This window comes from Calidris pugnax, unplaced genomic scaffold, assembly GCF_001431845.1.
Source record: "Calidris pugnax isolate Ruff unplaced genomic scaffold, ASM143184v1 scaffold41, whole genome shotgun sequence".
NCBI lineage: Eukaryota > Metazoa > Chordata > Aves > Charadriiformes > Scolopacidae > Calidris > Calidris pugnax.
The window spans coordinates 26,695,270-26,720,750 of NW_015094509.1; the positions used below are offsets into that span (position 1 = coordinate 26,695,270).

A 25,481-nucleotide genomic window follows, 5' to 3' on the forward strand; every position below is an offset into this window, starting at 1 on the left:
CCCAGAATGGTTCAACCTGCAGAAGTAAACACGTTTCTTTGAACACTGAACATGAAAACTGTCCACATCCACATGTCTTCTGTGTTAAGAAAAGAGCATTAGTGTGTACAAACCTCTGCAAAGCACTTACCTGTAGCCTTCAAACCCTACCTGTAGCCTTCAAATCCCAGCTGTGCCCAAGCAGCTGAACTGCAAGCCCAGAGCTGTAGATGGTTTGCTTAACATCCTGTGGAGCTGGCAGACAGCACCGTTCCAGTGCGTGCAGTGGACGTAGGATGGATGCACAGTGCCATTTCAGTGAGAGAAAAAGTGCCCACACCCAGGAAGAGAGCCAGAGGATCCAAGGAAGGGATAGTGCAGTTGGCTCTCACTAAGGAAAGATTGAGAGCTTCTAGATGGGGAAGCCAAACACAGGAGCCTCAGAACTGTTTGAGAGAAGGAGCTCAAAGAGGGTTGCACATCAGATGGTGCACACAAACAAATGCTTCCAATCCATCTTCCCAGACATACCACCTCCATAAGTGCTCCTCCTTCCAGTCTTTGAGCTGTTTCTGTAGAGGATGGAAAGGATCATAGTGTCACAGAATGGTTTGGGTTGGAAAGGACCTTTAGAGGTCACCTAGTCCAATCCCCCTGCCATGAGCAAGGACCTCTTCAACTAGATCAGGTTGCTCAGAGCCCCATCCAGCCTGACCTTGAATGTTTCCAGGGATGGAAACATACCACTTCTCTGGGCAACCTGTGCCAGTATCTGACCATACTCAATGTCAGTATTAGGATATTAAGGCATAAATAACCTTTCACATGAGTGTATCTCTCTCCCCTCAGCTGACAGTTAATAGACACTGACACGGGAGCCACATGATGGAGCATACATCTTTCATCAGCTCTGACTTCATCTAGGAAGAGAAAGTTTGAGTGAAGCTGAAATTTCAGTTCCAGGGTCAAATACATTCTTTCAGCCACAGAATGCAGCATCAAGAGATACGTTATTATTACCAGCAGAACACACACAAGAACATCACCAAGAATTATAGACAGAAGAGACAGGCAGAGGTGTAAATAACACAAGATAAGTGTTTATTCAGACAGTTAAATTTACACAACTTAGGCTTCCCCAATGCATACATATATTGGACCAACGTCTGCTCTCAGCAATGGTGATTTAAATTAGGCATGATTTAATTCAACCAAGTGGGATCATATCAGATTTACATCTGTTTAACAATGCGCAGTTTGGCTCAACATGTTCAAAATAATAGCTAGGTGGTTTGGAGAATAAAAGCAAGTTTTCACTTCCAGAAAAGGAGAGCAGAACACAAAAGTATCATCCTTTTTTCAGTCACTGCAAAGACCAATCCTGACAGCAATCCCAAAACTTGCATTAAAAAAGAAAACCCAAACCGATGCAGTATTCTCATTTCAAGTACCTTTTCCAAATCATGCTGAAACTTAAATATTCTCCTTCTGGACAAATCACAAATGATACCCCGAAGGAAGAATTTCTTGTGCTTCATCTCTCTCACCAAGACAAGTAGAAGTGTGAGAAAATTGGGAAAGATATCATAAACGCCAAAAGCAACTAAGCATCAAAGTTGACAAGGGGCAGAGTGGTCTACAAAAAAATGAACAGATAGAACATTAAGGGTCAGCTCACACATAAGAACTTATATTTATGAGCACATATGGCAGATTTATAATGGCATATTGGAAATACGCAGCTTGCTCTAGTTCTAATAAAACCTGTTCCCATTCCAAGAGCGTCAGCAGACTGGGGATCAGGATCCTTTGCAAGGGCACAGGAGTGTTGCATCCCAGTATAGGCTTCAGAGAACAATATCCTCTGTTCTCAAAGAACAGACTCAAAAATAAACTAGGAAACAATTCCTTAGCTGGGTAAGCTGAAGCATCCTGACTGCAACAGCGTCTGCTTCACAATATTTTTGTTTCAAATGCAACGTGGTCCTTACAAAGCCTTAGCTGTATTCCTAGCATCTGCAGATTACCTGCTGGGAATACTGAATAAAACCCAATTTGGATTTCGCTGAAACAGTGTTGTGTAACATAGCACAGAGACACATGTCAAAAGCAAGCTTTTATGGAGAAGATTAACTGGTCTAATTCCTGCTCTCCCGGGATCTTATTTTTGTGTGTATATGCCTACGTAGAGACAGAGAACTCAGCCTCATGGCACAAACTGGTCAAGCAAGCTTCACTAACTCATAAAACATGCCCAGCTCAGCCGCTTGGACCCTCTTTCCATGGGTGCCTCTGGCCCAGAACCACCGTGCAAGTCTAAGGAAGAGTTTTCTTCCTGGACATTGCATGCTGGCAGCTGCCAGAGCAGTACATCACCCCAAGTCTTCAGCCCCTCTCACATTTCCATCAGTTTAAGACCAAAGACATCCACCCTGGCATTCAAAGCTGTGCACAGAGCCACAGCTCAAGAGCAAACACTGATAACATTGCCACAATACAGATTTTTTAGAAATAATACCCCGCACACACTGGAAATACAGCTAAAGTGCTATAGCTATAGTTCCATCGAATTACAAATATGTTTAGGATGAATACATTCCAGTCATTTTGCAAACACACAACGAATTGAGTTTTGAGCAGTGTCATTCCTATGGAAAAAAAAAACAAAAACAGTCACATCTAAAAGCACAACTAGACATGGTGCAGAGAGCCAGAATGAGCAATCTGGGCTAGTGCTCCACAGCATGAGCAGGATGGACCAGGTCAGGCATGAAGTGGTGCCCACATTGGGATGGAGCCTAAACAAACAAAAAAATCTGCAAAACCTGTGTAGGTTTAGCACATACAGAGCTCACTGGAGCCCCCCTGCTGCATCTTGGTGTACCCACTCCCAAAAGTAGACTACCACCAAATTTAAGAGCTGCAGGCTGTAAATTTTAGAAAAGACTGAGACAGGTTTGAAACATATGGTCCATGAATTAGCATATTAATCATAGAGCTAAGACATCTCCCTGCTTTACATGGGGTAAATGCGGGACTCTTTATACAAAAACATTATTCTGAAAGACAACAGGCTAATTTTTCAGTACATTCATCAACTTTTATGGTCAGGAATCCCATGGCCTTAATTGCCTGATAATTAAACTTAATCATTCTAAAAAAAAAAAAAAAAGGAAAAAAACAACCACATAATCAAGCCCAGTCTATTAGCATGAAAAAATCTGATCAGGAGAGTTTGCAAAAACTCATGCAAAGTGGTATTAATGACCAGCTGATTAATTCTGGTGGCTCTTTAAGTGTCTGCAAACGTTTCAAGCGACTGTGATTGTATAAAACAGAACTGTGAAAACCCAAATTCACAGGCAAGCCCTAGGCAACCCAAAAGTTGGCTTATTTCCTTTCTCAAGGACAAAACTCTTTAGCTCTTCATTGCCATCTTTCATTTCTTATTCACAGATCTACCAAACTAGAGACAGTGACTTTACCAGGAGCAAGTGACACTGGGCTCAGGGGAGGAAGAGAATAACCGGAGGCACATTTGCTATTATTACAGAAACGCAGGAAAACGCATCACTACTGCTATTTACTACCAAAGACACCAAATACTCAGCAAACAAGTGAGGGAGAACAAGCCTGGGAACAAGCCTGAGAGAGAAGTGCATTTCAAGGGTACATACAATGGGCCCAGCGTAAGCCAGGAGGAATTTCACACAGATACGCAACTCTTGTTGAAAAATGCTAAAACGGGATTATTAAAGTTGGAATTGAGACTTTCAAACATATGGTTAAATTCAGCCCTCAAGACTCTTTGAAACCCACTGATATCAAGAGAATATATGAAAGTATAATGCATGTATTAGCAGTTTCAAAGGCTTTTTGGAAACAGAGGAAAAACTCTAGCGTAGTTATAATCTCTCTCTCTCTCTCTCTGAAATTAGCTAAGGCAGCTGCCCAGATGACTATCAGCCAATTCAGAAAGTGTTCAGCTGTTCCTCCAAAGTAGGGACTGTGGCCTGGGGTTGGACAGAAACAAGCTGGGGTCAAGCAGAGGATGTGCCAAGCATTTCTGCGCGCTGTGGTGAATCAAACAGCACACAGTACGTTTACAGCTTAGTTAGTTTGGACCACGGGCTCCATAGCACGGATGTGGACGCTGGGAAGGCAGAACCAGGAGAGAGGCAGCTCCCTGCTGCAGTTGTCTTCGTGGAATTTGATATTCAGGTAGAAATCTCCCGTGTAGAGAATGAGAAGTGCTCCAAAGTACACAGAGTCTTTGGTCGGCTTCACCTGGAAAAGAGAACGTCAAAATCAGTGCAATTAAACCAGCAACAAAACAAAATAATTGCACTTTGCGGCTCAGTAGCTCCTTCAAATGATCTCAAAGTACTCTAGGTTCACTTCTCAATATTGCCTTCACACAAAAAGGAGTAAAGATCTCGTCCCTATTCTAGCAATGGTAAAACTGGAGCATTGAAAATCAAACCCTGTATTACTCTTATGCAGCAAAGTTGTGGCACAGCTCAAACCAGAATACAGATCTTCAGGATTCACCGACTCCAGAACAGAGTTGATTTAAGATGGAAATCCCCCAAAAGATCCTGAATATCCAGGAACATCTTTTCTCAGACTGCAATTACCAACATCTATATTAAAGGTCTAAATCATGGCTCTGAGCTCATGTTAAGCACATGGTTAAACTCCATTTGACAACTGAGCAGTAACTAAATTCATCCTCACTTGTTATTCAGACACAATCCGACTGCAAATTCTAATCAGGAATCTTCAATATTCACTACCATTGAAATAATTCAGTTTAGCAAGAAACATCACACAAAAAAAGTAGACACCCTGATTTAACTCGTCGAAATTACATACAGAGTTCACACTGTTTCTACATTTATATAATTCCCTTCATCACAAAACCATTCACAATCCATATCTTTACAACAAATAATATATCCCAATCCATCACTTGAGCAAGACACTGAAGTAATTTCTAACTTTAACAGTCCCATAACTGTTTAGCATGTGATAATGTTTGAATTAATATCTGCTTCCACCAGATGTTCGATCCAGTTTCAGGCTGCCTAGAACTGGGTTAAAGTTGCTGCAGATGCAAAACATGGAATCAGCACAAAAGCCATTCCATTGGATAGAATTACTTAAAAAAAAGTGAAAAGGCAACTTTACCCCAGCAGAAAAGACCCAATAAAGGGCACCTGACGCTCCTCACGATTGGTCTTCCCTCAGCCAAGACCATCTTACCAGTTCCTTCTGCTCTCTAGACCCTGAAACCATCAGCTCAAGATATATCATGGGCTCATCCCACAGCTATGGCTATGTCCATATTTTTTTATTTTTTACTTGAATACTCATTAGTAATGGGCTTTCTTTGGTCATCTCCAAACACCTCAGTGTCTATCGTGTTGCAGAGTACAGCATTGATTACAAATGACAGCATGACATACCACTGGTCAGCCATGCCAAGACCACCAAGCCCAACCACAACAGAAATTCTGGTGTTGGATCCAGAAGCACTGAGCTGTCTGGATGCAGTGAATTGGACTGGGTTCAGGGGGAGAAAATCTTTGCGAGGGACATTACTGGGAACTGATGAGACATTACCACCTGGAACTGTGAAGGGATGAGGCTAAGGCTCCAAGATGGGTTATCAGGATTCTCATCCACTCATCCATCCTGACATCTAATCTAAATCTCCCCTCTTTCAGTTTGAAGCCATTATCCCTCATACTATCACTACATGCCCTTGTAAGAAGACCCTCTCCATCTTTCTTGTAGGTCCCCTTTAAGTACTGGAAGGCTGCTATAAGTTCTCCCCAGAGCCTTCTCTTGTCCAGGCTGAACAACCCCAGCTCTCTCAGCCTGTTGAGCATATGCTGAAAATTGTCTGCCACCACCTCCGGTGAGGAAGGTTTTCTGTAGCTTTCAGGTGTGAGGGGAAGGAGCTGTTTGTTTCTGTTTTCTCCTATTCTGGGTTTTTTTGGATCTTAGAGGACCCTTTGCTGGGTCCTTTAGCCAGCAGACCTGCACCTTGTACAGTCCCCTGAGGTATCAGGCTTCTTTGCTGAACCTGTCTGAGCTGCTGCTCCTGCACACAGGCCTGTCTTTTCGCAGGCAGCAACCCCATCAGAGCTGGCGGAGCCCAGGCTCCCTTTGCCTTTGGTGCTGAGCACTTTTGCTGACCTACAGCAAACTTGTGTCAGCATCGTATCATCCACGTGAGTGATCAGAGCAGCCACAGCTGTTCTCCTGACCCTTGTCCTTGGCATCTCCCCTCCGTGCTGGGTACAAGTTCTTGCCCTCTGGCATTGCGTCTGGACATGCAGAACAACATCAAAAACAGTCTCCCCTCCTGCTTCCTTCCCCTCCTCCTGGGGCTGTCTGCCTTATTTCCGCCTCACTGGAACTGAAATGGACTTCCATCCAGAGGAGGACAGAGGCAGGCACTAATGTCAGCAGCGGGTGAAGGTAAACAGCAAAGGAACCCTCCTCAGGACCCGTACCTTTTACAAACTCCCAATCCATTTTTCCTAATTGTAGAATCATAGAATGGTTTAGGTTGGAAGGGAACCTAAAGATCATCAAGTTCCACCCCCTGCCATGGGCAGGGACACCTCCCACCAGACCAGGTTGCTCAAAACCCCATCCAGCCTGGTCTTGAACACCTCCAGCAATGGGGCCTCCACAACTTCTCTAGGCAACCTGTTCTCACCTCCCTCACAGTAAAGAATTCTTCCTGAATGCAGGTGCACCATGAAGAAATATCTGTAACAGCAGTGATCAGAGCCCTTGACAAGCAGGAAGGTGGCTTCAGGCACATCAGCCTAAACACAGTCTTTTCACTCATTTGAAGTTTTGCCTAAGTGGTTTGTCATTCCTCCTGTCTTCACAACAAAAGTCTCTGCACCATCAGTTTCTTCATCAGAAGTGAGAATGGACCAGCGAGGCAGGCAGTGGTATGTGTCCAGTTCTGCCTGCAGCCCATCTCCCTGTGTGCAGTATGCACAGACCTGACGACGATGTTCATGGTTTGGGGACTATCCACTTGTACAATCAGTACTCTAACCAACAGTTGTGGTTTGGGGAAAAAACAGGGAAGCAAAAGTAACTTAAAACCTTTGCACTGTTGAGATGCAAGTGCTCTGCAGAAGGTACAAGAAGTTTTTTTCCAAAATAGTAACTAACTTTGGAAAGGAAGGCTGCCTCTCCAAGGAGGCTGCCTACAAACATTCTCAGAAGACCACAAGTACAGCAGCAGCAGTCAGGTCAGTAGATGGCCAGATCCAACCTAATTGGTATACCAGGCACAGAACTAATTTTGAGGTTAAAACATCTACATTTTGATGTAGGTATCCAAGCTCCTACTGCAGTAAGAAGACATCCAGTCAATGCAGCCAGTGGAGCAAACACAAAAGGGTCTACTCGGACAGCCTATAGATTCAGGATAACTGCTTAAACAGAAGCCCTCATGACATTTGGGATGACCTAAGGCACTGACACATCTGCAGAGGGCTGGCACAATTTACAGGATGATTTACAGGAATTCTGGCAGTAGACTAAGGCCACGTGGGAAACCCACAACACTTAAATAACGGTAGACACCTACTTTTAGGCAACCGAATCTCACCCCTGGTGTCTATATTAGGGTAAGCCAGGTTCTACTGGCTGCAGACTACATCTCCATTGACTAATGGGAGCTTAGCTGGCCAGCATCCATGGTAAAAACTACTCATTCAGATGCCTCACTCTGGAACTGAATCTACCCAAATGCCTGTGAAGTGGATGTCCACATCTGAGCCAGCTGTTCAACACAAGGACTCATCCCATCAAATGCGGAATGAGCTAAAATATCCACTAAACTCCATCAAATCTTGATGACTCGCTCTCCTTTGCCTGTGAAGGGAGCTCAGGGTGACTTGTTCAGATGTGTACGCAAGTGAGATGTTTCCTACCGTAGCTGACAGTACACACCATCCCACTGATTGCAATGTATGATCCAGCCAACCTGTGAGAATCATGAAGATCACACACTTGTGCCTGATCCAGACCAAATTTGTATTTTCGTTCCATCTAGTGGCACTCTGCCTCGATATCTGCTTATATGTTGTGCCAGTCTGGGTGCCACTGAACATACACTTGCTGAATCGAGTCAGAGTCAAAAGAGATTTTCCTAAAATTCCACCAAACCCTTTATGTGGAGACCCAAGATGGAAAGCTTCTACCCTACAAAAACATGACTGAGAAATCAAGAAAAAAATGCCCACATTGCTCCTCTGTTCCACTGAGATAGAAGAAAAATTAAGTTTCTAGCTCCATCCTAATCCTTCCCCGATTCAGGCTACCATGTGGGACTGTGATTGCTTAGAACTAATTACTACTTATTTATACTGCTGTAGTACTTAGGGAGCTCAGTTGGAGATTAGGGCTTGTGCCAGCTACTGTTCGCTGCCCCAAAGAGTTTACAGTGTGAGTAAAACGGTGCCAAGAAAACTAATTTGTTCCAGATGGGCCACAGAGGACCTGCCAGAAGTGAGCAAATGTTCATCATAGCTTCTGAGCTGATTCAAAATGACCATCTACTAATGAATTTCTCCTCATCTCCCACTACCAATCACTTGAGGTAGTGCGTGATCACACATACAGGGAAAAAAAAACAACCAAGCCTGCTGGAGAATAGTAATGGCAAAAGCAGGAACAACAAGAAAAAGATGAATTGCTGGTAGTTACAGGAATCTCCATGGAAAAAATAATATTATTTTTTTAATTTGGCAAGAAGAAACTCTGTCTGATCAACTAATTAGTCAAAGAAAAGATATTGGTAAGAACTAAGAATTTTTAACAATATGGCCTCAGCTAAACTTCAGTTTGTGAAGTGAGATAAAAAATAATAAATTGATAAATTAATGCAATGTGTTTTAATGTGTGTGGGCCCACCACGTTATCTCATGTTTCAAAACCCCACACTGAACAAAAACATCTACTATCTAAATGATAACTGATGAAGGCAACTTTTTCTGTTAAACACAGACACAGAAAGGTTAGGTTAACCAAATTAGAAGTTGTAATAAAAATAAAGATTTTACTTAATATAAAATGCATGGAAATATCTCAACGTCCTTTAAAAGCTTCAGTAAAAGAATTTGCTTTTTGAAGTAGTATATCCCAGCAGGGACTTTGTGACACAAACCCAGGCTGCTGCACTGAATTGAAGTAAGAGCGCAAAAAGGTGAATAAGCACTCATTACCTTACTTCCAAGATAAATCATCTAACATGGACTTCGAACCGCCAGAAAGAGAAATACAAAATCGTGTGACTTTCACCCTTTAAACAATTTACATTCACACTGCGAAGCAGCATGTGCATGCTGAAAATTCCTGTATATATCCCCTGTCTTCCAGATAGCAGCAGAAGCTGATTTGAAACTTTTTAGTCTGGAAATAAAAATAATTGTGATTTGCTGAGCACCAGGCTTAAAATGAAATTAACATGTAGGAAAGCAGAGGGGGTTTGGGGTTTATTTTGGGGCCTAGGTTTTTTTTTCCCCAGAGAAATCACAATCAGTTGAGCACCAACAGTGTTGTAGTTTCTGCATCAGCGTGACAAGAGACTAGATTTTCAGGGCACGAGAGCTGTCTTCTCTTGCTGTAATACCTGATGCTCCCACTTCTTCTTGACCATACATTACTGACACACCAAACCACAGGCTAGTCCTCCATCCTTCCTCCCACCCAGCTCGGCAGTGCAATAAATCATGTCACCACCTCCTTGCCAGTGTCAGTGTAAAGTCAGCCCAATTAGCTCAAACTGCTGACGAACGTAGTTTTTGCTAAACTGGCCAACTTTGCACGAAAACAAATGCTCGTACCATCTCTCCAGCTTGGTCTGCTGGGGAAGAGGGGAGCATCTTCCTGCAGAGGGGCAGAAACAAGCAGCTGGAAAATGGTCACCTCAATTAAATAAGAAAAATAATCATGTGCCCATGACCCCAGTTTATAAAAATAATGAGCAGATGTTTAATAGCTTTGACAGAGCTGCACTGAGCTACACCAGCAGGGAATCACAGAATGGTTTGGGTTGGAATGGACCTTTGAAAGCCATCTAGTCCAACCCCCCTGCAATGAGCAGGGGCATCTTCAACTAGACCAGGTTGCTCAGAGCCCTGTCCAACTAACTCTTGAATGTGTTAGGGGATGGGGCATCTGCCACCTCTCTGGGCAACCTGGGCCAGTGTTTCACCACCCACACTGTAAAAAATGTCTTCCTTGTATCTAGTCTAAATCTTCCCTCTTTTAGTTTAAAATCATTATCCGTTGTCATGTCGCAACAGCCCCTACTGAGAAGTTTGTGCCCATCTTTCCTGTAGGCCCCCATTAAGTACTGAGTCCAGTGTCTCAGCTTTCATTTGGAAAAAAGGAAACTCTGAATGTCTTTCATCTCTCCCAACCATGAGCTTCTTCAGTGTCTTACCCAGCGAGTTTCTTCCAAACTCAGAGCATGAACACAATTCTGAGCGTGTTCATTCTTCCCCGAAGCATCAAATGCACCAGCCAGGACTTTCTTCTTGTCCCCAAAACAGGTGCGGCTTTCTGAAATCTTTTTTCCATTACTGAATTAGTTATTATGGGGGATGAAAGGGCCTCTGACAGCATTAGATACACTGTTTGAAGAATTTTCTTCCATGATCAGGGCTCTATGCCTCAAAGAAATATGACTAAGCATTTTCTCTGGGAGCCTGTGTAGGAGAAGTAACAATACTACATACCGTGAAATATAACACTTCTTGTCTAAGAGTGGACATTTTTCTTCATTTCACCTTTTTGGATGAAAAGGAGGACCAATAGCAGAAAACAACTCTATTTTTAACTGATCGGGGACTGTGTTTACAGGAGAAATGTCACCATAGTGAGCAATGGGGCAAAAGTAGGGTCCATAACGTGTGAGGAGGCTGCCTGGGCACAAGAGATGTGACCTCCTGACTTTTTGCCCTGTAGGAGCCTCAATCAGAAGGTAAGAATACATCACACTGACATCTCCCTTTTCCCTCATTAGCCTGAAGGGTCAGGCCCTTCGGCAGCTGGGCATCCAAACACTGCCACGCTGATTAAAAAAATCCACATTGTCAGAAAGAGAGGCAAAGAAAGCCATCTCTTGATTATTTCTGTTGACATATTTAAATTATTCAGCTAAGACTATAGTTAGCCCCCATTAAAACTCAAGTTGATGGTGTATTCCATGCTCATTAGCTTTTTTGAAATATTTTCTTCCCACGATGCGTAATTGAAAAATATGCACGTTGAATATCCCCGTGGTTAACCTTTAATTTCTTTCTTACTAAGGTTCACTTAAATACTCAGTTTTGACAGGTACATTTTATTAGCCGTCCGAAAAGCTGACCTAAGCAAAGGTCCTAAGCACAATCCCATACACTCACCCTCTTCTTCATGTTTATTTTATAAGTTACCAGAAATACTGCTTATTCTACTCTGCAGTACTGTCCATACGTTTTTCATTCCTGTATTTTTCTTGTTTCTGTTTTTTTGGGAAGGATGTGGGAGACAGTAGTTCTATCTGTATTTTCAGTGTCCTGCCTTAGAAGCAAGAGCTCCTAGACTTGAATTTTCTAAGGAAGAATTTGAGAGAAAAATAAAAATCTCATTTGTTCTAAAAAGGGACTTTTCTGTCTCATTTTAAGCATGTTTTCTATTTTTCTTTATGGTTTTATAAGAGTGTGCTAGGCGACAAGGAAATGAACCGGGACATCATATTGGTCATTAATGTTTAGCATTTTCTTTTTGCAGTCTGTTGCATTTCCTCAGGACTTGACTAAAACTGATTTGCTGAGTTCCTCGGCTCAGCCTGGGGAATATTTCTTATGTACTAAAGAGAAAAAGTTACTTAAAATCTATTACTGCAGGCTGCACAGGCTCAAGGGACTGGCAATATGGTATTAAACATTTTATCTAGGTTCCTCATTCACATTTAGTCAGATCTGGAGTGACCAAAAGTTACTGTCTTTCATAGTTTACTAGTGGTTTACATGAAGGAAATTACAGTCTTAAACCATCTCAGAGAGATGACTCTTTATCCCCAAACCCAGCAGCACTTTTAGCAATAGCTGCCATAGTTGTGGTGCTTTCCAAAAATGAATCTGCCTTAAAATCACAGAATCATAGAATGGTTAGAGTTGGAAGGGCCTTTAAAGATCACTGAGTTCCACCCCCCCTGCCATGGGCAGGGTCAACTCCCACCGGACCAGTTTTCTCAAAGTCCCACATCCAGCCTGGCCTTGAACCCCTCCAGGGATGGGGCAGCCACAGCTTCTCTGGACAACCCGTTCCAGTGCCTCCCCACCCTTAGAGTAAATAATTTCTTCCTGATATCTAATCTAAAACTACCCTCTTTCAGATTAAAACCATTACCCTTATCCTATCGCTACACCCCCTGAAAAGGAGTCCTTCCCCATCCTTCCTGGAACCCCTTTAGGTACTGGAGGGGTCTACAAGGTCTCCCTGGAGCCTTCTCTTCGCTACGCTAAACAACCCCAACTCTCTCAGCCTGTTCTCCTATGGGAGTTGCCTCAGCCTTCTGAGCACCTTCATGGCCTCCTCTAGACACTCCCAACAGGTCTATGTCCTTCTTATGTTGGCAGCTCCAGTGCTGGATGCAGTGCTCCAGGTGGGGTCTCACCAAAGTGAAGCAGAGGGAAAGAATCCCCTCCCTCGCCCTGCTGGCCATGCTGCTGGAGATGCAGCCCAGGATATGGTTGGCTTTCTGGGCTGGAGCACACATTGCCACACAAAACGCACAACTGAATAATGAAGCTCTTTTCTGCAAACGCACGACATCTGGAATTGTGATCCATTTGACAGAAAGACTTACTGAATCAATGTAGAAGGTGTTGGATCCCACAAAGGTGATAGCATCTTGCAGCTCATAGTTGTGCACCCCGTTTTGGTAATCCTGGTAGGGCGTCACGGTGAGAGCGAAGGGCCCCACGCTGTGTTTGCTCCAGTTGGTCAACTTCACCTCCAGCGGGATGGGGTCCCCCACTTTGCAGTCCACCACGATGTCGCAGTCACAAAGCTTGCCGTCAACGAGGATATCTGCACATCAAGAAAACAATTCCACGTTATGTTGGACTCCTGCTTTAGAAACTATATCAATCTTGATCGTTAGTAAATTTAACAGGAAAAGATAAACTAAATGAAACGAAGAGTGCATGAGGGTTAACCTTAGGAAAGAAAACCCAACACTGCAGCGCTGCAGGGAAACTACTTGCAACAAGCAGCTCCTGAAGGTCTAGTATCTGTCCAAAACTGTTAAAAAAGCTATGGGGAAAAAAAATGATGATCTATACACAGGCACCCCAAGATATCTTTTTAACCTCCTCCCTCCCAGGCCAAAGCCACAGACATCTTCTCATGCTTCTCCTGCAAATCAACAGCATCCGATTAATGGAAACGCAAACAGGAGTCATCAGTATAAATGGTGGCTAGATAGATCCAGCACTGGATGCCCATGTTCACGTGTTACAGCCAGAATAAATCCTCCTGTATGGAGGTGACCTTTTGAAGTGGGATAGACACTGCCAGAATTTGCAATGTAATACATATATTACAGTCCAGATTATAAGGAAAAAAGGGATTTTTAAATTATACAGCAGTACTACGAGCTTGTTCACTCTTTGCACTTTAATTCATTCTGGGTTTTCTATTTTTAACTTTCTACTTTTCTTTCCCTTACTGGGATAGCAGAAAATATAAAGCCTCTAAATTGGTTACTGCTGGGACAATGACAGCTGGAGTAATGTGTCCACTAACCTTGCCCATTTGCTTATACAGAACCGAAATGTTTCATTACCAACACGCTATGAAATTGCTAGTCCAATTCCCTGCTCTGAAAGGGTTCCCAGTTGTGCAGCATTACTGTATTTTTCAGATGGGGGTTATCTCCAGTGCACTATTAATACAGGAACATTTCTATTTCACTATGGGTTCATGTTCAGAGATAAGAGAAAGCCCTGGGCACATGTAAGAAAGCATCCTCCCTGTGAATACCTATCCCCACAATCTCATACGCCCATGAGGCATTTCGATCACTCCAGCTCCTCCTCAGTCGCTCGCCTTATGACATACAGCATATTATTCCTCTGCCAACAGCACTGGATTTACATTAGTAATATCTCCTCTTCAAGAAAAGACACTATTTTTATACTTCAGGAGCTTTCATGGGGAAAAAAACCCCAACGTTTCACACCAAAGTGATTTTTTTTTCGATACTTATTTTTGTTTTGTTGCCTTAGACAAAAAAACTACAAAATGATGCATGTTCTTTAGATGCCCTTTAGCCTGGCAAACTGAATGAGATTTAGCACACCAATTGGAGAAAAAAAAAAAAAGCCAAGGAAAAAAAAACAACCAAAAACCTAGAGCCAAAGAAGAAACAAGTTCAGAAAGGGACATTTATTAGAGAGGCCAGGTCAGTAAGGCTGAGCTACACAGCCTTACTCTGCAATTACCCAAAAGGAGGTTGTAGCAAGGTGGGTGTAAGTCTCTCTTCCCAAGTAATAAGTGAGAGGATGAGAGGGAACAGCCCCAAGTTGAACCAGGAGAGGTGTAGATAGGGTATTAGGAAAAATTTCTTCACCAAAAGCATTACCAGGCATTGGAACAGGCTGCCCAGGAAAGTGGTGGTCACCATCCCTGGAGGTATTTAAAAGACATGCAGACATGACACTTAGGGACATGGTTTAGTGTTAGGTTTACGGTTGGACTTGACGATCTTAAAGGCTTTTGCAACTGAAATGATTCTATCACTCTGCAAAAACCCCTCCTTGACCAAAGCTGCCCAAATGCAGCAGCAAGTCCCAGACACAAGAGGCTCGGCAGAGTGAGCACAAAGAAATCCAGCAGTGTTCAAGCTGCAGCTATCCAAACCCCATGTTGCTCCCACAATTAGAACAGTCTCTGTGCCAAAATTTCCCTTTCTAAAGGAGATGTCCAGTTTTTGACAGCAAGAGGACTGGTGAGGCCACACCTGGAGTGCTGGGTCTGGTTCTGGGCTCCTCAGTACAGACATGCTGGAGAGAGTCCAGTAAAGGGCCACAAAGGGGATTAAGGGACTGGAGCATCTTTCCTATAAGGGAAGGCTGAGAGAGCTGGCACTGTTCATCCTGGAGAAGAGGAGGCTCAGGGAGCATCGTGTCAATGTATATAAATACCTGAAGGGAGGGTGCAAAGAGGATGGAGCCAGGCTCTTTCCAGTGGTGTTTAGTGATAGGACCAGAGGCAACGGGCACAAAGTGAACACAGGAGGTTCCCTCTGAACACCAGGAAACACTTTTTTTTACTTCGACGGTGACTGAGTGGTGGCACAGGTTGCCCAGGGAGGTTGTGAAGTCTCCATCCTTGGAGATACTAGAAAGCTCAAGAACATGGTCCTTGGTAAGTGGCTCTAGGTGGCCCTGCTTGAGCAGGCAGTTGGCCCACATGCCCTCCAGAGGTCCCTGCCAACCTCAACAATTCTGTCATTCTGTGACAGGAAGTTATAATCCCCATTGCATTTTAGGAAAGGCCTAGAAAACCTGTTTAGCATTGGGTTTCATTTGCAATAGCACACTCTAATGTTATGGGGTCTCCTGCCCAACATGATCAAATTGTTTCTGACAGGCTTGCCCCAAGATCCCACCTCCCCAAGATGGAGGTGAAGTAGTGGTTATAATCCCATCATCTGGGATTAAGTGACTTGACTCGTTCAAAACACAAAAAGTGTGTGTGCACGTAAAATTTTTATGCTTCCCTGCCACAGGAAGGTCCAGTTGCTTCCTTCAAAAGAAATACATTTATATAAATTCATGACTTCATATCAGTTTATGTTTTCAAGCTTCTGCCTGCAAGATAAGTGCTTTCATTTAAAAAAAATGCACTAAAAACCTCCCTTTTTTTTCTGGTTCCTCCAGCCAGCGGGTATTAGTGAGAACGGTTAGGTCCCCAGACCAGCATGAACCTTCAGAAATATCCAGTAAGCTAAATGGATGAATCTTTTTCAAGCTGCTCATCAACTTGCCTTTTAGTTTTAAAATTCAATGCTCTGCTTTAGGAATTGTAAACGAACCCTTTGCCCTCTGTGTCCACCTTCATATCTAACAATAGCTCAGAGCATTGCTTCCCAATATCTTAATGTGAAAACACAAAATCCAAACAGAAAGGAGGCAATTAAGTTTGGCTCAACCAGATTAATTTTCTTCTGCATTCCTAAAAAAAAATATTAAATTAATTTAAGATTGATTTAAGAGCGTGTGTGTGCACGCGTGCTTGTGTACATATTGAGAGATTATTTCCTTCCCTTCCAGCACACCCTTCCCTCCTGCAGTACTGAAGCCAAGGATCTCAATGAGATGTCAGATGAGAAAACACACATGGCTGGCGTGCAAAATACTATGGAAAGGAGTGTTTAAAAACAGTCCCCTTTCATCAGAGAGAACAGCTTGGTTTGACAGGCAGTTTTACTCCCTTCCTGACACAGAAAACATCTCATGGACCATACGGATTTGCTTTAATATTTTCATCCATGAACAGAGGAAAAGCCATGTGCACAGGGTCCCATTTCTGCAGATTCAGCTCACTCACACAGATGGCATATAAAAGCTGAGACTGCTCACACCACTGCTGTGAGAGTGAATCATTATTGGCTTGGGTATACAGGAGCTCTGAATCAGAAGATACAGTCACTAGCACAGAAGACACTGGTGGCTGTATCCCCGTATTCCAAAGATTCAGATACAAGATAAACAGTCCTTATGAAAATTAGAAGTACTAGATTAATGCAAAAAGCATATATAAATTACGTAAAAGAGGTGAAAATGTAAACTCTGGCTGTCAGGGGAAAAAAAAGCAGAAAGACCTAGCAGTTTCCTTCTAATTATAAGTTAAATCCTTTTTTAAGTACTTCAATAAGACAAAAGAATGCTGCTTTTTTATACCTCTCCCTTTATCTCACTCCTTTCCTGCTCATTTACCTACACATCCACTATGGAGGCATCCTTGGGTGCCAGCATCACCCTGCAAAGCTCGATAGCCACGACAAAAGGAAAGACACAGTCTCTACCCCACACCTGTGACCACGCACGGGACGGCTCCGAGGAAGCACAGGGTATTTTATCCCTAGGACCTTCCCTAAGCAATCGTTGTACCAAGGGAGAAAACGTCCAACACATTTTGGAAGGCAGAGGATGAGGATGATACAAGCCTCTGAGAATCACTGAATCATTTAGGTTGGAAAAGACCCTTAGGATCATCAAAAGAATGGGTGAGAAGGGTGACTGGAAAGCCTTGTTTTTTGACTGATGGCCTTAGCCAAGCCTTTTAAGATCTCGATGAATCCAACTTTTAGTTGGAAAAACTACTTCACGGCCCAGTTGATAGGTGATGCTTATTGACACCACAATGCCTGGGAGACCATTATATGAAAATAATACATCAGATTTCACATAGTGTCTGTCTTTCATGATCTCAAATGCTTAAGAAAAGGGAACGAATGTTACAAACGAGAAGAAAACCGCTATTCCACAAGAGAAACATCATTTAGCATCACCTGCCAGGTGCACTTCTGTCTACATCACCCAAAGGAGCAGCTTGGAAATGAATACCAAATATTATTAACATCTTGTGTTATTTGCTCTGCTCATGATACTGCACAGTAAGTTGCTCTTGCTACTTTGTCAAGTTTCTGTGTAAACACCCGCAACCCCTTGGCCCACCTGTACGTCAAGAGTCCTGAATCATGGCTAATTGCATTTCCGCACCCAACTCCCTATTTGCCACTGTGAAAGTTTAATTTTGGAAAGCAGCATAGAAATACATGGTTAATCTCGGTGGAAATGCATATTCCAGCAATGTTTACTCTCCTCACTCAAGTTGGGGTTGATTTTGAAAACAGGCTGCAGAGGAAGGCAGGGTGTTTGTGCTCATCTTTACAGGGGGGGATGGAGAAATTTCCATTAGATATTTGCTTTTAAAGTGGATTTTGAATCCTGAACTGAAGCAGACACATTGGTCTCTGCCATTCGCTGCAGTCGGGTCCCTGCCTTAAGACTGAGCAAACATCTCATGGAGGCACAACTTTGCACAAACAAGTAGGTCAACAAAACTCAAGGCATGAGATGCCCAAATGAGTAAATACTTCTCACATAGGAGAAGCCAAGGAGCAAGCCTTGCTCAGCTGTACTGCGATAGGGGAATTTTAGTCAATCAACCATTTTTGGTGCTGTTACAGCTGTTCCAAAATAATAGTTTTACTCAACTTGGTCTGTGAACTGGGAGAGCCACGGTCTGAGGAGGGGAGAGGAGCAGGAATGTCTCTAGATAATGCCCATCAGGTGCTTCAGTGGAGAAAAGCCAAAGACTGAGAGCCCAAGCCAGAGTGGCTGCAGAGAAAGTCTCACAGAATGATTCAGTTTTTCTGTGCTAAATCTAAAGTGCTGATTAAAACGTCTGCCCAGGCCAACTTTACTTCTAATCGCCCTAAAAGAGCAAGGAAAGGGCCAGCCATTCTGTCTGGAACAACTTCTTTTTTTTTTTTCTTCTTCTTCTGCAAGAGTGTTTGTTCAGGATTTTGCAAGGAACTGAACAATGCAAAGAGGATTCTTTGATTCTTTTTTTTTTTTTTTAAATAATTCATTTAGAAATAGGCTGAACAATTCTATCCATTTCTGATCTAACTCATTATGCAGATGGAGAAAGATCAGAATGGAGGAAAAAAAACCTAATACAGGCAAACTCTGTACAGAGCAAGCTGATCCTGCCTTTCTCCAAACAAACAAGGTCCCTGTGCGCCCCCCCCCCACGCTGCACATCAGGTCAACAACATTTTTAGCAGCCTGTTAATTGGGGTTCAGTCTCTTGCTCCGAGGAGCTGGCAGGCAACACATGGCATTCTGTTAAGACAACAGGTTCCTTGAATTTTCTTATGTATCTCCTCCGATATACGAATCTAAACACTGTTTCCTCTCCTCCCACTTGTTCTCCCTCACACAGACCGGCTCCCTTTCATTTTCTAAACCATTCATGCAAATTATTTACACATAGAGATGCAGCACTGGTTACATTTGTTTGTCCATTACGAGGTCCTGCAGTCTTTTCAGAGCTGAATACATCCACGCAAAAGACATTTCTATGAATATAAAACCTGTGTTCCCTGTCACTCTCATCACAAAAATGCTGAATGGTTATTTAATAACACGAAAGCCTCGCAGCTATTTGCATAAAAGCTTCTGTATGTGGTTTGGATCCCCTCCTCACACCGAACCTGAGCATCTTGACTTGGAATAGCATCCTTGTGGTCACTCATTGTTACACCAACACAATACTGAGCCAAATCCATCCCCTGAATAATTTATTTGCTGTTGATAGTAACAGAGGTATACAGATGTTTGTATTGTAACAGGTTCAAATTGCAGGAATATCTCACCTTGCCAACCTCTGCTAGTCCTGTCCTAGAAAGTGCCCTTATACTCAGCATCTGCTCATCCAAAACCCCTACCCCCTGAAGAGAGACCCTCTTTGGCCCTTGGACAGGGATGAATAAAAAAATACAGGAAAAGACAGGAACAAACTAGTGCAACTTCCCGCAAGTACCAACAGCCCGGAGACCTTCAGCTGACACGGGGGCACGGACCTGAAAACAGGAAAGTTGGCAGAAGATGGGACAACTGAACATGAATACAGGCTAGTGAAAGAGGCAATTGCTTCCACAAGACCTCTGAGCTGCCTCATTCCTGGCAGGCTTCCCATTCCCAAACATTTCACGATTGAATTAAGGACACACTTTACTCGCTCCAAAAGCAATTAAAAAGAAAAACACATTTAAAATATAGTTCTAGCAACAATAAGCAATTAGTCTTTGATAATTGTCTGTGTCTTCCTATTTAATCACTCTTTTGCAGTGGCCAGTATGCTGATGACAGATCCCGACTGGTCCCATTATCGTTCTTGCCAAATTGTTTGGAGTTTGTGTCTGTTCTTAACTCTGTGATGACAACGGACGGCGGGTGCTGCAGCTTCCCCGTAGGACTCGCTTGCAGAAGGATTTTTCAACCTTGTCCACTTGGATTGAGTAGGCTGCCTTCCTCCAAATCAGTATAACGTTTATGTCCAATTTTAATCTCCAAATCTACCCTTGGCAGACACGTGATCAGTGCTACTTGATCTCAGCTATAAACATTTAGATGTAGTATAATATTCTTCAATTAACTCTACGTACCAGGGTCATGCTAGCTGAAAAGAACAGTGTGAACGTGTCTAGTGCTCTGCAGATTGACTGCCTCCAATTTCTGCTTGGGATCTTAAACCAGCGAACCTGAATGCACATTAACCACGGATTTAAGAAATGAGTTGTTCAGTTCAGCCTCTCTAGTTTTGCTACGAGTTATTTTATTTTGCACATGCCTTTGATGATAGACATTTCCCCTCCCGCCCCGTGAAATCACTGGCACGTGGATGGCACCTGCTCGTCTCATTTCTCCTCTGGCAGCCAAGACAAACTGTCATTTGGTGACTTGCCCAATTTGCTATCAAAGTGAAAATCACTTCTGAGTTTGCACCGCTTGTGTCCGGTCCTAATCTAAATGCTCAAAGGCATTTAGATTTTTTTTAAATTCTAAAATTCTCAAAGCTCTGTGTTTTCAAAATTCTCAAAGCTCCGTCTTTTCCAGTGAGCCTGAACTCCTTTTGACTTATTTTAAAATAGTCGATGACGTAGCCCCAGCTTGCTTAAATAGTATCATTTCTGAATGTGGGACAACCCCTTTTTATCTATTTATCACAAGCAAGCTTGCAGGAAACTTCTTTTGATTATCTGCTACACAGCTAGAAGGTCAGCCTGGAATATACTGTATGCCCGTGTTTTGAAATTTCACATTCCCTGTATTTGCATGTTACTTTAGGTTACTGAAAACCTTATTTCTATAGGGTTTTGTTTTGTTTTGTGGCAGGACTACTTTCAGAATATTCTTACCCTGCCTTGCAGGGAGAAAAAAAAAAAAAAAGAAAGGGGAAACAGGACCCTATATTACATTTAAACAAAACTTAGAATAGATCATATAACACTATTTTTTCTATACTGAAAGGTTTGTGCAAAACCACTGCAGGTCATGAATAATACCTATAGCTTACTGAAAGAAAATCACCTTATTCCTCACTCTTTGCATAATGAGACTTAAAATTTTCTCCTTCCTTCTTCGATTCTGCAGTGATGGATGTGAGACAGACCTCTCCCTCTGCAGAGAAGATTTTTAAAGGTGTCATGCAACCTTTGTAAGATTTTCTGACTTGGGGCTGAAAAGTTAATGGTAAAAAAAGAGCCTGTAGCCCTATTGTGCTGGTTCGGGAATCTGTCAAAGCAGGTTTAGCCTAGACACTCCACAAGTAAGTTGGAGACCTCCAGGGAGTGTTATCTGCTCTAGAAATCAGTGTTAAAGGTGGTGATTGTGCCACATTCCCTATGGAGATAGGAATGAGCCAGCCCATGGTCACAAAAGAAGTAATGCCTACTTAACAGCAGAGACACCAATCTAGGCTCCTGTGCTCAATTCTGTGAATGCAAAGTTAAATATGTGGAATTCATCACACAATCTACTTACCTAAAGTCTCCCTAAATATGGCAAGATTGAAGTGGAAACTGTTCTTCTGGATTTTCTACTGTTTTAAGTGGAAACAGTATTTTCCACATTATCTATTCAACAGGCACACAGTAGTGCTCTGGACTCTCAGACAGACAAGGGATTGTACCTAACAGGTAGCTATTTTTAAAATTCCTACTTAAATTATTCCTATGTGTAGTATAATTGTCATATTTGAGGAGTATTTGGGGCTTCTGTATGATGAAATATGCAATATACCGTCTGAAGCAGAAGGAACTCAAATGCAGATGAGAAGAGAGCTGACAGAGCAGGTTATCTCCATGCCCAGATGTGTAGAGACACAGGGGCAGGATGCTTTAGGAAAGCAAAAAAAAAAAGCGATGCTGATTATTTAAAGAAAAACAATGGGTACATGACCCATTTTCCATGCTTGTCTTGAAGAAGAACCAGGAAATATCACATGAGATGTCTGGGCCCTAAGAATTTTTGCATCCTTGTAGAGCAGCCAAAGCCTGGTACAAGATAATATATAACCCCCTAATAACAGGCAGGTAGATGATTTACCACATTGCAGTAACTGTGTAAATATGAGCACTAGGGACACTGAGCCTCCCGGGCCTTCTTTAGCCCAACCATGATTGAAACGCAATGAGCTGAGCTAAATGAGAGATATTAAACAACCCCAGGTTTACACGCGGGGAAGGTGTGACGTGTGGTTTCCAGACGACATGTGGCTAATGTCTACAGACCAGAGTGGCTCAAAAGCAGAGGCACCCACTAAAATGGACACATTCTCATATTCTTAATGAAGTTTGTTTGAATTTCAATCACTGCGTATTTCATAAGTTGTTTGACTTACCCGTGGGTTGAATTAAATTTTTACTATTTTCCCAATACATGGTTAGTCCATTCTGCCACTTTTGCATTGAGACATGAGGCAGTAAACCAGATAGATATGACTTAGAAACTAACGAGCCTACTATGGTGCTACAACTTCTTCATCCTGACCATCCATATCATGACCTGTCTCAAAACCAAATTTGAACACACACTGGAACTGCACTAATAGATACATGTAGACGGAAGTTTTCAGTCATCCTCGGTGACACAAATCCATATTCTTCCTTGTTAGACAGGACATGAACACACAAATAACAATCAAACTTACTGAAAACAAGAAATCTTTAAGCCTAGAGTCATCAACCCAAACAACTTTAGGCCTCTCTCTGACATCTTTCTGTTAATAATTTACTACTTGCTAAAACTGAACATGCTCAAAACCTCGCTCCTGAATTTTTCATGAAGTCGTTTCCTCTCCATACCTGTCTTAATTTCAGAAATAAAATAAGACTCTTTCCTGCCAATCTTGGCTTTCTCTTTGACTTGATCTGTTCTCTCTCATGACTCACACCTCCAGTCTGTGAATAAATCCTGATGCCACCTTCTACAAAACATCTCCAAATTTGACCTTTTCACTCTGCCTACATTGCCAAACCCTTGTCTAAGATCTAATTGGATTATGAGCCTTAACAATTAAAATCTCTTCATCTCTGCTTTTCACACCTCCCAACTAGAGCCTTTCTAAGCCACTGAAGACCTTGCTCCAAAGATTATCCTGCAGGTCTATAACCTGGTTATGTCCACATGGCACCTTGCAGAAACATCATTCCCAACTTGCCCACTTTTCAGCTCTAGCAGTAAAGCTCAGCCCAGGCTAAATCTCCTTGCACTGACCCAACTTTTCCTGTGCAAGCTGAAACCTGTTGCTGAGGTCATGTAGTAACACAGAAACCTGCTATCTAATTGCAAGTTGTGCTCACTGCTACCTATGGGCTACACCTTGCATGCAAAACTACTTCTCTCCTATTATTCTGCTATACTATTTTCCAAATTTCTCTTACCTGATAACCTTTGTTTCATATAACCTACATACTTCTATACCATATATATAAAATAAATATACATGCACATACTTATGTGTATATATAATACTAGACTATAAGCTCTTAGCGACAACACTCACGTTCCTAAGAGCTTAGGAGAAAAATTTGTATGGCACCTAGAATTACACAGACCTATTTACCTGGGATGTCCAGCCAGCACTGCTAGAGAAATAGACACAATGAAAGAAATCACCTTAAACAAAATATTTAAAAAAATAAAAAAAATATGTATTTGTATATCAAATCTCAATCTATCTGGTGAGGCAAAGAAGTGAGCAATGTACCAGCTTTCCAAATGGGGACACTGAGCCATTTTAAGGAGGACTTAATCTGTCCTGTGAAGAGCCAACAGGAGTTTTTAGGGAGCAGAAATAAATGCATACGCTACCCAATAGAACTGAGAAGGGAAGGTGACTTCCAGAAGATAGAGAAAAACATCTTAATTGTAAGCTTTCAAAATCCCCATGCTGGCTCATCAAGGTACCAACTCCTTACAGGAATACTGCCTTACAGTAAACTGAACATAAAACCTGAGGATTTATAGGACATGCAGGAAGGAAGAGAGAGGCTAAAAGGAAACCAAATCATAAGAAAAAGTAAATTGAAATAAAAATCATGCTATTTAAAGGAGAACTCTTTGATAAGAGAGTTAAAGTAAGAGCCCAGAAACTCTTCCTTCCCCATCACCAGATTCTGAAGAAACGGAGATAGGAGTATGGTGAAGTTCAGAGAGGATGAAAACTTTGGGTTAAAATAAAATTACAAATTAAATATTGGGGGCCAGAGGGGGGGGGGATTGGAGGGTGGAGAGAAGAAAAGAAAACCACTGAGTTCAGCTACTGAGCGTAAAAAATTCAATCCCCTCCATACCCAAGGCTGTGAGCCATGCCTTGGGCTTCACCTGTCAAGGGCTACAAAGCATTCCTGCAAACCTCTTTCTGCGTTTAATTGGCCATTCGGGTGGCAAAACTGCTCCTCTCTCAAACCCTGCAACCGCGCTCCAGCCTGCCCAGCCGCCGGAAAAATGAGCAATGAGCAGGTGTCAAATTCTGCCCTTTTATCTTTGGCTTTTAAAAGACAGATACAATTATGTGCAAATCAGTGTAGCACGGCCGCTGATTAGGTCTCTTTTCTAAGAATTATTTGCACAAGGCTCTGCACACAGACTGGCCAGAGCTATCAGCTCATCTGCAGACACACTATTGTGTCTGCTCTACCTTCTAGAGACCCACAGAGGCATAAGCAGAGAAGAGAAATTGTTAACTCCTCACCCTCCAAGCCAGGCAAAGCGACACTGCAACATCTCATTGGTGCAATCTTTCAATGGTTTGTGTGTTTTGAGATTATGTGTGTACGTTTGAGACACATCAGTGGAATGCCAAAAAAAATGAATCACAGAATCACAGAATGGTAGGGGTTGGAAGGGACCTTCAGAGATCATCCAGTTCAACCCCCCTGCCAAAGCAGGTTCAATTAGAGCAGGTTGGACAGGAGCGCATCCAGGCAGGTTTAAGAGAGGTTGTAAAGCATAGGAAGTTGAAAAAATTGACAAAATTGAAGCTAAAAGTCTTCAAAATTCAATACATAGAAAGACTTCATTGCTTCCTTAGTTTTTACCTCTGAATTCATGCATCATTTTGTGGATAGGACAAGAGGAAATGGCCTCAAGCTTTACCAGGGGAGGTTTAGATTGGATATTAGGAAAATCTTCTTCACCAAAAGCATTATGAAGCATTGGAATAGGCTGCCTCATGATGTAAAACAGGAGAGGAGAGAGGATCATTGTGCCCCGATCCTTTCTAAGCTCCTATAGAAGTAAAGATTTTCAGTGCAAGGGAAACATTTTCCTGAAATTTCCAGGTCTTTAGCAAGAGTTTGGGCTATGCTTTTCCATAAATAT

The 25,481-nt window shown here is 42.5% G+C and overlaps 1 protein-coding gene across 4 annotated transcripts in view; it reads right to left on the reverse strand.

The window, feature by feature from the left end:
• Positions 1–1,053: 1,053 nt before the first annotated feature.
• TRAPPC9 (trafficking protein particle complex 9) overlaps positions 1,054–25,481 on the reverse strand; it is a 494,648-nt gene continuing 470,220 nt past the window's right edge. For all 4 annotated transcript variants that reach the window (XM_014965614.1, XM_014965611.1, XM_014965613.1 and 1 more), the window contains 2 exons: positions 12,881–13,104; positions 1,054–4,266 (listed from right to left, as the gene is read on the reverse strand). In XM_014965614.1, coding sequence (XP_014821100.1) covers positions 4,090–4,266; positions 12,881–13,104 — 401 coding nt within the window. In that variant the 3' untranslated portion in view covers positions 1,054–4,089. The remainder of the gene's footprint in view (positions 4,267–12,880; positions 13,105–25,481) is intronic.